The sequence below is a fragment of the Pongo pygmaeus genome, chromosome 8, assembly GCF_028885625.2.
Source record: "Pongo pygmaeus isolate AG05252 chromosome 8, NHGRI_mPonPyg2-v2.0_pri, whole genome shotgun sequence".
Lineage (NCBI taxonomy): Eukaryota > Metazoa > Chordata > Mammalia > Primates > Hominidae > Pongo > Pongo pygmaeus.
Window position 1 is genome coordinate 59,619,885 of NC_072381.2, and position 12,358 is coordinate 59,632,242.

At 36.9% G+C, this 12,358-nt stretch overlaps 1 protein-coding gene across 8 annotated transcripts in view; it reads right to left on the reverse strand.

Moving 5' to 3' along the window:
- Positions 1-12,358, reverse strand: part of NRG3 (neuregulin 3) — a 1,100,020-nt gene that overhangs the window by 31,725 nt on the left and 1,055,937 nt on the right. For all 8 annotated transcript variants that reach the window (XM_054435830.1, XM_054435829.1, XM_054435827.1 and 5 more), the window contains one exon: positions 4,318-4,420. In XM_054435830.1, the coding sequence (XP_054291805.1) occupies positions 4,318-4,420 (103 nt within the window). The remainder of the gene's footprint in view (positions 1-4,317; positions 4,421-12,358) is intronic.

The following is a 12,358-nucleotide window of genomic DNA, read 5'->3' on the forward strand; positions in this document are numbered from 1 at the left end:
CAGAATGGAACATGAGATTGAGAAAGGTGACTCTTCACCAGTGTTTGCTGGCAAACTTGGGGACTAAATCCTCCATATCTGAAGAAGATCGCAGCAGTGCATCAGAGTGTCTGCCATTAAGAGGCTTTTCTTGGGATCTAAAATCTCTTACTTCAAGGGGTTGATGACCTATAGTTAGGGGCAGGTTGTTACCATGTCTACATTTTACTGATAACACCATTTCTTTATCCTCCTCTTTTTTCCCATTTGTGATAATTACCTGTTTCAGATTCTGCCTCCTGAAACATATCCTCTCCTATTTCAATTCTAGTTTTAGAGTTGAATCATGTTTTGTATTTCCAAGCTCTACTAAGAACTCTAATACTCATCCCCATCATTCTTAACTATATAAGTTAAAAGTAAAGAGAAAAACTTGAATGATTTACAGTCATTGCGTGAGCCACACTGGCCAGACTTGACAGGCTCAATTAATAGGTCTATTAACTATGTATAGGAATATATGAGCTTATTGGGAAGAGAATTTCTTTCACTGTTTTTTAGAGTTGCTAGGGGTTCAGTTAACTCCATCAAAAAATCCTCTAAATTCAAGGTGTTCCTTACTTATTCCTCATCATGTTACCTACCTTCCATCTTTCCTCAGACATACAATTTGCTGTAATATTCCTTCTGATGAAGTCATGCCATGCCAAAGGTGACAAGGGAATGGAAAAAGAATCATAAAGGCAAGATCTAAGTGGTTATGGGAAGTAGAACATAAATGATCAAGAGAGCTTTGGGCTAAGTCTCAACTCCCTCTGGGCAGAAACTATACATCCCAGTGTATCGAATGGAGGTTCAAGTGAACTTATTTGAATATCAATGATAGAGAGGCTTTAGAATCCTGGAAGACTTGGGGCTTCTAACCTAAAGTAAAAAAAGTATATGCATATAAACTACTTTCCTTTATGAGTGAAAGTAAGGGAAGGTCAAGGTAGAGTTTGGATCTTCTGTTCTCTCCAAGGTTTTGGAAAAGGAAATCCACGAATTCACACACACACACACACAGACACACACACACACACAACTTGTGCCAGGGTTTTATGATAATCTATATTGCTTTTAGCAATATAAATTAGGTGCTTGGTAAGGTGGTGGCATTTCTCTCAAGCAAAGAAAATTAAAGGGAGACCAAGCCTGAAAATGGTACTAGAAGAAGGAAATGCACCCTAGGCCTCTAATAAGAAACATATAGCTCATCCAATTCCAGGTGGAAAATACTTCCATTGGTATCATCATTTTATCATTTTTACCTTTAGTTATTAATTGATTCATTTTTTAAGTAAAACTGTGTCCCAGGCTGGTAGACAGAAAGACAACAATGTCCTGCTTGGTGCTCTATCTTTGGTGCAGTCCTCTGAGACTACCCTAATGAATCTGATGTTGAACATTGTTTTCATTAAACACTTTGACCCCTCACTGAGTCCCAGGAGGAGATGTTGATCTCAGAGCCCTCTTGCTGCCCAGAGTGAGACACTGACAGCCCCAAAGATGGAAGTCCGCTGGTAATCCAGCTGTTTGCTTTCATAATTACCATGATCTGTCTTTCATTTAAATGTGATACAACTACACATTATACTGTAAAAATAAGTGATTAACTGCTTCTTCATTGTAATTTGGTTATTGTTAAGTAAGAAATTTCTTTCTTGTACAAAGCTCTAGCAGGGAGACCCTTCTAACTTCCGCCCTGCTGGATGTGATTACCACTCTCGTGCTCCAGGGGAGGCTCTTAACTTTATAGCTACTCAGCCTCCAAGTCCTAGTGTGGAAAACCATGGGTGTTAACAACAGCAAGGCTCCATTGGGTATTTACTCTTTTAAACACGTTGCTATGCCCTTTACATTGTGATTGCATTTTTTTTTTTTTTTTTTGAGACTGAATCTCACTCTGTTGCCCAGGTTGGAGTGCAGTGGCGCGATCTTGGCTCACTGCAACCTCCGCCTCCCAGGCTCAAGCCATTCTTGTGCCTCAGCCTCCTGAGTAGCTGAGATTACAGGTGGTCACCACCATGCCTGGCTAATTTTTGTATTTTTAGTAGAGATGGAATTTCACCATGTTGGCCAGGCTGGTCTCAAGTGATCCTCCCGCCTCAGCTTCCCAAAGTGCTGGGATTACAGGCATGAGCCACTGCATCTGGCCATGATTGCATTTAATCCTTAACAAAATTCTATAAGGTAGATATTATATTTGTTCATATTTTACCACAAAGGGAACCAAGGCTAAGAGACACGACATAATTTGCCTAATCAAATATAACAAGTAAATGACAGCCTGAAGATTTGAATCCAAGTATGACTCACTAGTGTACAACCCTGACCGTTATGCCAGATGGCATTCTTGGAGAACATAAAGTGCTATAAGCTGCACAAAAGAGAGTAACTCCTAACTCACTCTGCGTAGCTCTACCATCTAGCAGAAGGACTATGTGAACCAGTATGGTATAGAGGTTTAGAGCATGTGATTTAAGCTAGAACGCCTAAGATTAAAGAGCCTATCTGTAATTTTCTTCTTTATGACTTTGAAAAACAAACATTTTAAAATAAATTCTGGTATTATTTGAAAAATGCAGTAATAATGCACAACTCTGATTGCTGTGGTGATTGGAAGCTAACACATAAAAAGCCCAATGTGCCTGGCAAAGAGTAAGTGCTCAGAAATTGATAATCACAACTGTCACAGCCAAGAGTTGCCTAGGAGATGTAACAGCTAATATCATATGGTGAGGATGGGGCCCTGGCATTAACAAAAGGGCCTTAGGTAAAATACTAAGGAAATCTAAAAATACAGACTTTAGTTAGTAATACTATATCAATATTGTTCCATTAATTGTGACAAATGTACCACGCTAATGTAAGCCATTAATAATGGAGGAACTTTGGTCTAAGGTATATGGAAACTGTCTGTACTATTTTTGCAACAGTTCTAAATATCTAAAAAACATTCTGAAATAGTTTATTTGAAAAATAATAGTTACTAATTCTGAATTGATGCTCAAGTTTCTATTATTTTAAAAAATCATAATCACAGTTTTCTTTGAGAATCAACACAGATAACATGCAGACAGGTATCACAAACTATACCTGGAAATTAACCCCATGTTAGAAGAGCAAATGGGTAAAAAATTATAGGTCCACTGAAAAGCAATTACACATTGACTTGAATTTCAGACAAGCTGTAGGAACCAAATCTGTGCAAAATTCCTAAGGCATGAGAAACCAAGGGGCTAATATTTTTATCTGCTTTTCTTAAGTGCAGATTATATCATTTTAATAAATAAAATACCTCTACCAGAGTTCATTTGGAAAAATATACACATACACACACGTGCGCACACACACACACACACACACACACACAGAGAGAGAGAGAGAGCGCGCAAGAGAGAGAGATGTTTATATCTACTTTCTTTTTTTTTTTTTGAGACAGAGTCTCACTCTGTCCCCCAGGCTGCAGTGCAGCAGTGTGATCTGGGCTCACTGCAACTTCCGCCTCCCAGGTTCAAGCAATTCTCCTGTCTCAGCCTCCCGAGTAGCTGGGACTACAGTGGCACGCCACCATGACCAACTAATTTTTGTATTTTTCCTAGAGATGGGGTTTCACCATATTGGTCAGGCTGGTCTCGAACTCCTGACCTCAGCTGATCCACTCACCTCGGCCCCTCAACGTGCTGGGATTACAGGCTGAGCCACCGCACCTGGCCTACATCTATTTCTAGTCAAACATAAACACCTTCATCTGAAGAAGGTCTAGTTTCTCAGCAAGGTCACTTTAGGGCATATTCAACATGTGCATACCAACTGGTAAACTGAAGTATATTTTTTAGTATTCATGTTCCATATTTGCCTAAAATCTTTATGAAAAACTGAATTGTTTTTTCAGAAATAGATAGATAATGGTCCATAATGTGTAGGTTCATAGCAGTGGCCCCTTTGTTCAGAAGAGTTAGCCCTTAGTGACAGGCAGACACCAAGCCTTTAATACCGGCAAGTGGTTAATCAGTGCAAAGAACATAGAATGTTCGTGGTCACTGAGAGGAATGATCATTATGTGCATCAAAGATAAACCGCGCACACATGTGTGCACATACACATCACATGCATGCATGTACATGCCTGTACACACTCACCGCAATTTACAAAAAGGTCCTAAGTCACTTGCAGATTGTTGCTAGACCCATTTCCACAGGTTCCCTCTGTGTGGCACACAGACCGAGAACTTAAAGTAACACAAAGCGCTTTCTCTAAAAGTAACCTTTAAACACTTGAGAGAAATAGTCTTACTTGCTTTTGAAGTAGAATGCTGCACAGAACATGCCCACGATGACAATTCCAAAGATGATACATGAAATTGACAGCACCTGCCTTTGATAAACTTCTTCACTCTCTGTAAATTTGAAAAACAAAATTAGAATGGATGCTAGCAGGGCACATCAGCAACAATCTTCATCCATGTACTTCTGAGCTGGTAGGAGTCTTTCAAAGCCAACTTTTTTGTTTCTGTCATAAATGGGGAAAAAACAAGGAAATTATTATGATTCAATTACTTTGCAAAGTTCTACAGGATAACTGGTTGCTATTGTTTGTATCTGCATGGCTACATCAGAACTCATACTCAGATACTGCGATTACAGATTTATTATCAAAAGACATTCAATGACTTTAGGATTTACTGGGGACATAAGCTTGTGAAATTGTGGTAAGGCCCAAATTAATCAGCTAGAGAAACAAACTCAGGTGCTTCTGAGCTTTCCTGTGCCAGTGATGCCTTCCAATTTACCTTCTGTGGTGCTGATGCCCCTGTGTTTTCTGATTCTGATTTAGTCCTTGGCTGTCAGCTTCCCATTCATCCTACTATCACTATGATTGACATCACTCATGAAGAAAAAATCAATAGGCATGTGAGTATTTTATTCACCTAGTCTCAGTCCTTCTCAATACCAATGATTTGGCACAGTAGAACTCAGCCTCTATTACCAAGGTCATACCTTGTAGCTTATCACGAAAATGACAATAATTCAAAAATAAACATTTCACTCTGTAGCCACTACCATTTATACTCCTAGGTCCTTTCTTAACCTGTATCTACCTAAACAATTCTTCCGTCTCATCAAGACTTTGTATCCATAGAACCCAGCAGTTTCTCTGTTAATTATCCTCCTCTTGTCTTCATCTTTCTATTTATATAGGACAGTGACCATGGTCCCTGACTACAGTCATTTACTCTCTTGCAAATACTCTATTTACTTTATCCCTTTTGTCTTCCCTTCTACCTATTTGGCAAAATAAATGGACACAAATCCAAGAAACTGCCTTCTCCATACCTCTACTGTGGGCAGCTCAGAATTGGGGAAGGAAACTCTACCACTGGGCAAATGGACACCAATAAAGAACAGCAATCACAGAGCTTAAGTAGTCATCTAATGGTCACTAACAATCTCATCAGCCTGCCTTCCTGTTTCCCTAATGATCATCCATATCGTCTCCACACTATTCACACACCTGACACACCTTTCCCTCTCTCACTCTCAGACCTTCTATACAGGTCATAAGAAACAAGAAGCCAATTTAGAAGAAATTTCCCACTTTTTAACACATATATATTCTAAAAATATACAAAATTAATTGCATCTATATACATTCTCTCTCTGTGTCATTAACATAGAACAATAGTTCTCAAATTTTAATGCACTGGAGTCACCTTGGAGCCTATTAAAAAACAGACTGCACCTACTTCTTTCCCCAGAGTTACTGATTTAGTAGATCTGGAGTGAGTACAGAATGTCAGCATTTTTAAAAAGTTCCCAGGTGATTGTGATGCTACTGGTCTGAGAAACATACTTTGAGAACTTTTGAGCAGACTAAGAGTTGTCAGAACATGAACCATCTACATAAAAAATCACCTGAGGAGATATGTTTTTCTTTGTTAATACTAGTTATGGTTTCCTTCTTTCTAAATCAGGATCTTTTTATTTTATTTTGTTTTGTTTTTTTTTTTGATATAGAGTCTTGCTCTGTCGCCCAGGCTGCAGTGCAGTGGTGTGATCCCAGCTTACTGCAACCTCTTCCTCCTGGGTTCACGTGATCCTCCTGCTTCAGCCTCCCATGTAGCTAGGACTATAGGCACCTGCCACCATGCTTAGCTAATTTTTGTACTTTTAGTAGAGACGAGGTTTCACTATGTTGGCCAGACTGGTCTCGAACTCCTGACCTCAGGTGATCTGCCTGCCTTGGCCTCCCAAAGTGCTGGGATTACAGGTGTGAGCCACCATACCCAGCCAGGATCTCTATTTAAGTAAAATTTTCAGGTATTTCTCATGCATACTAAAATTACAACATTATTCAATTTTAGCAAGCACTATTTTTTTAATAAAATAATAATTCCTTTGGTGTTCATTGTTTCCTATCATCTCGGGGGCTTCTCATCACTGAAAATTAAAGAAAAACAATAGATTCAAATTCATTTTATGATGCCAGTATTATCATGATTCCAAAAAAGACGAAGACCTAACAAAAAATTACAGATAAATGGCCCTCATTGCCACAGATGCAAAAATCTTAATAAATTTTAGGAAATAAAATACAACAATATATAAAAAGTATAGTGCATCATGACTAAGTAAGGTTTATACACGAAAATGCAAGGTTGGTTTAATATTTTAAAATTAATCAATGTGATTCACCATTTTTACATCTAAGCAGATAATTTAACAACTAGATCAGAGGCAAAAACACAGCCAAACTTAATATTCATTCTTGTTTAAAACTCTCAAAACCTAGAAATAGAAGGCACTTCCTCAACCTAATAAAGAGTAGCTATAAAAAATCCGTATCTAACTGTGAAAGAGTGAATGTTTTTTTCCCTAAGATCAGGAATAAAGCAAGAATATCCACTCTCATACCTTCTGGTCAACACTGCACCAGAGGTTTAGTTACTGTAACAAGAAAAATAGGAATAAAAATCATTCAGCTGGGGAAAGTAGAAGAAAAGTTTGTCTTTGTTTGCAAACAACATGACAATTTATACAGAAAAGCTGATGGAATCTACAAAAGAGCTAGTATAACTATCAGGTAAGCTTAGGAAAATTTCAGGATACAAGGTTATAGGAGAGAGATACAAAAATAAATGTACATCATTTTATAGCAACAAAGAAAAATTGAAACAAAAATGTCATTTACAATAGCATCAAAGCATATAAAATACATAGAGATCAATTTAATAAAAGGCACACAAGTCTTGCACACTGAAAAACTTAAAAGAAGATCTAAATAAATAGATATAACATGTTTATGGATTAGAAGGCTTGATATTATTAAGATGTCAATTCTCCCCAAGATGATAGACAGATTGATTGCAATGCTATTAAAATCTCAGGAAGCATTTTTGCTGTTGTTGTTCTTGTCATAGAAATTGATAAGCCAATTCTAAATGTTTTATGGAAATACAAAAGATCTACAGTAGCCAAAACAACGTTCCTGTAGCCAAGAGAACAAAGTTGTGGAATCACATGACTTTATTTCAAGATTTCTTATAAAGCTGTAGTAATCGAAGCATATGGTATTGGCCTAATTATAGACAAATAAATAATTGCAACAGATAAAAGAGTTCTGAAATATAATATCTGAAACTTATGTGGCCAATTGCTTTTGACAAAGATGCCAACATAATTCAATGGTAAAAGAGTATTTTCGAAAAATGACATTGCATCAATAGTATAAATAGCCATATCCAAAAAATGAACCTGGATCCTAATCTCATACTCTATACATATATACACTCAAAAAGGATGATAGACGTAAACGTAAATTTTAAACTACAAAATTAGAAGAAAACATAGGAAAAAATCCTAGTGCCATGGATTTGGCAAAGATTTCTTAACTAAAATATAAAAGCTACAAACTAAAAAATATTTCAAAATCAATAAAATGGACTTTATCTATCAACATTAACATTTGCTCTTCAAAGACACCATTATGAAAATCAAAAGGCAAGATACAGTCTGAAAAAATTGCAAAATATATATTCAACAATGGACTTGTATCTTTAATTCATAAAAATGACTTCTCAATAATAAGATAAGCAAACCAATTTAAATATGAGCAAAACATAGTTGAATAGATACTTCCCCAAAGATATCTGGATGACAAATAAGTACCTAAAAAGATACCCAATATTGTTCATTATTATTAAATTGCAAATTAAATTATAATGAGATATATGGCACCCCCACTAGAATAGGTGAGATTAAAGACTTACCATACCAATGTGAAAAGGATGTGAGCAACTAGAACTCTCATGTACTTCTGATGGAAAGGTAAAATTATATAGCCATTTCCAATAATAGCTTCACAGAAAATTAGAAATATACCTACTTTATGATCTCGCCATTCCATTACCCACAACTATTGAAAGTTCAATTTCATTGGGTACCCAATGTTCATAGAAACTTTATTTTTAATAGCCCTCAAACTGGAAATAACCCAAGGATCCATCAACAGGTAAATGGATAATCAAATTATTACATTTCTATATAATGAAATAGTACTCAGCAGTAAAAAGAAATGAACTATTGATATAAAGTACAATATGGAAGAATATCAGAATAAATATGCTGAGTGCAATAAATCAGACAACAAACAGGGTACATGTTGTATAATTCCACTTATTCAAAATTCTAGACAATGGAAACTATAATAACATAAAACACATATGTAGATACCCGGGGTCAGGAGTAGGGACTGATAGGGGAGATTACAAACTGATGTGGGGAAACTTTTGGGAGTTGTAGACATGTTAATTTTCTCAATTACAGTGGTGGTTTCACTGGCGAATACTTATGTCAAAAATTTATCTAGTGATACATTATAAACAGGTGGTTTATCTTATGTCAACTGTAGCTGCAAAAATATTAATCCTAGGGTACAAAAGAATACAAAGAATATGCAAAGAATATGTAGAATATGCAGAATATAAAATAATACATAGCTTTTTATCTTCTAGCCTTCCTTTATGATTATACTCCCATAAACCGTTCTCCATGTAGCAGGCAATATAAACCTTTTAATATATAAATTAAATCATATATATGCCTGCATATGAATGAATATGTGTGTATATTCTATTTTTACTGTGTTATTAGTTTCCTATTTGACTTATAATACCTAAAACTCTTAGAATGGTCTGAGATACCTGCCTGATATGACACTGCTCACCCATATCAACCACTCTCCTTTTTTTCTGTTATGTCTACCATTTCAGTCCTTAGTTTCTGTTATGTCTACCATTTCAGTCCTTAGAGTCTTGAAACATGCTGTTTGCTTTATTCTTCTGCTGGCTTTTTTTTTTTGAGACAGAGTCCTGCTCTGTCACCAGGCTGGAGTGCAGTGGTATGGTCTCAGCTCACTGCAACATCCATGTCTTGGGTTCAAGCGATTTTCCTGCCTCAGCCTCCCGAGTAGCTGGGACTACAGGTGCGTGCCACCATGCCCAGCTAATTTTTGTATTTTTAGTAGAGAACGGGTTTCACAATCTTGGCCAGGCTAGTCTTGATATCTTGACCTTGTGATCCACCCCCCTTGGCCTCCCAAAGTGCTGGGATTACAGGCGTGAGCCAATGCTCCAGGCCTTCTGCTTGTCTTTTAAAAGCCTACTCCACTTTTTTTTTTTGTAATCTCAAATTAAATGTCACTAGTTCAAAAAGCCTTGCACTATCAAAAAGCCTTGCACAGTAAGCTCCACTGATTCAGGGGACAATATTCTTCATTAATTTACTCATTTGGCTCATCACTATCTTCTCAGCACCTAGTGCAGCAATTCCCACATCATTGACACCTCAGACTTGTTACTTGAATTAACAAATGCATATTTCTGTCTTTACAGAATTGTTCATGTTACATGAATTCTCACCCCGGAGTGTTCTTAAGGCTTAGAATCTGTCCGTATTCATATCAGGTACTTCTAGGCTTAAACACATCCTCCTTTCACGAGTTGACCATCTGCTTCTGACCCCACCCACATCCATTTGGAGCTGCTATGGTTTCAACATGTTCCTCAAAGTTCCTGTGTTGGAAATTTAATAGTCATTGTAACAGTACTAAAAAGTGGGGCCTTTGTGAGGTGATTAGGCAATTAAGGCTCCACTCATGAAGGGATTAATTCTATTATCATGAGAGTAGACTAGTTATCACAGGAGTGGGTTAGTTATCACAAGAGTGGGCTCCTGATAAGAGGATGAATTCAGCTCAATTTCCTCTCTGTCTTCTGAGCTCACTTGCCTTCCCCCTTCTGCCATAGAACTGCCCTCACCAGATGCTGGTGCTATGCTTTGGGACTTCCCAGTCTCCAGAAACATAAGCCAAATAAATTTTTTTTTTCAAAATAAATTACCCATTTTGTGGTATTCAGTTATAGGCTAAAACAGGGGACTTTTCATCCAACCTTGGCCTCCTCACTGTGATTCTGCACTCACAAAGTCCTTTTCACAGCACAAAGTACCATAAGGAAAATGGTGAAAGCACTTGTCCCCCGGCCTCAGAGGATGAGCAGCATGATCAACTGATATGTAGGTATTCTGATTGTTTATCTCTGTGTTGGATTTGTGTGCTGTTCCAACCACATACTCTAATGCTGACACTGGTATGCTGCCTGCCTGGTTTTATATTCTAGACTAGCTTCATTTGGTGCTGATGGCAATTCAAAGACAGAAAAGCAAGCTGAGGGGGGGCTCTAGTACACAAAATTCTTCATACCGTGACTTTCTGGGGTGCTCCCAAAATGCTGCTGAAGCTTCCAGGGCAAGCTGAAATTAGTCCATGGGGACTTGTGTTGTTTCTCTACCAGTAAAGGTACTTGCAGTACTTTATCATTAATAAGCAAATGGAAGCCTGATGAAACAAATCTGGATCAAAACCTACATGTACAGAGCCCACATTCTAGGACCTATTTTCCTTTATTTATTCTATTTTCTGAGACCATGCACTATATTCTCTCTTAAGATATGATCACATGTTTTCTAGTACTTTTTCCTGTGGAATTATGTTGGGAACCAATGTTTTCAAACATTTTCTCTCTTCTTAGGGTTTATTTTTGTTTTTAATGCATTTATTTGGACTGGCATAATAGAAAACAGAAAGTAAACCTAAAAAATATCATATTATCTACATTTCTTAGTAAGTCGAGAGGGGCAATCATGTGCCCCAGCAGGCTTGGGTTGACATTTTAAAGTTGGAAAGATTCAAATTAAAGGGATAAAACATGTATTATTAAGACCTGTTTAGGCATATCGTCATCTTAAAAAATGTCATCCTTTCCACCCCCACATTTGCAAGTTCATTAAATTTTCCAATTGAACTTGGAAACAAATAAATAGTTGTGCCAACTCTTAAGAATTCCATTTTACTTAATTGTCAGTTCATGACTGAAATGGAATAAGCATGACTTGCATATAATAATCTATCTACCCTGCTTCTGCAAATAAAAAGAATTATGAAAATTATGGAGAATAATGCCCACTAAAACAAACAAAAAAATAAGACTGCACTCAAAAAAATGAATTATTTCCACATAACATGTATGCAGTATGTTTTTTGTTTTGTTTTGTTTTTTACTTGAAACTAGTCAAATGTAGCCTGAGGACATGCAAAAATAAAAAAAGGTTCTGAGTTTAAATCAAGAGTGAAATTAAAACTACAAAGACTACAAGTGAATTTATAGACCCAGGTGTAGCTACAATGATGGTATATTATCAGTGCATTTGATTCATAGGGTATTATGCAAGAACCAGCATAAATCAAGGGGCTGAGAGTCTCGTAATTTTGGATTTGACTTTAATTTTGGTCACTTTTAAAATGAGTGACTGCAAGTATGCTACTTTACCTTTATAAACTTCAATTTCCTCACCTACATAAAGGCAATATCACTTATGTTTATAATGAGAATGATATCAACTAAGGTTTGTTAAGCATATAGCACATAGTAATTCAATAAATTCTGGTTTTTCATCCTTCTGTATTTTAAAATTTGGTCCCCCTGTGTGATGGCTAATTTTAGGTGTCAACTTGACTGGAATATGAAATACCTAGAAACCTAATAAAGCATTATTTTGGGGTATGTCTGTGTGGATGTTTTCAGAGGACATTAGCATGTGCATCTAAGTGGACTAGATGGGGAAAATCTGACTTCAATATGGGCAGGCACCATCCCATCTTCTGGGATCCTGAAGAGAACAACATGAGAGAAAATGCAAATATGTTGATCTATTTGTTGAACTGAGATATACTCCTCCTTTCCTGTTCTTGGACAAAAACTTCAGGTTCCCCGGCCTTT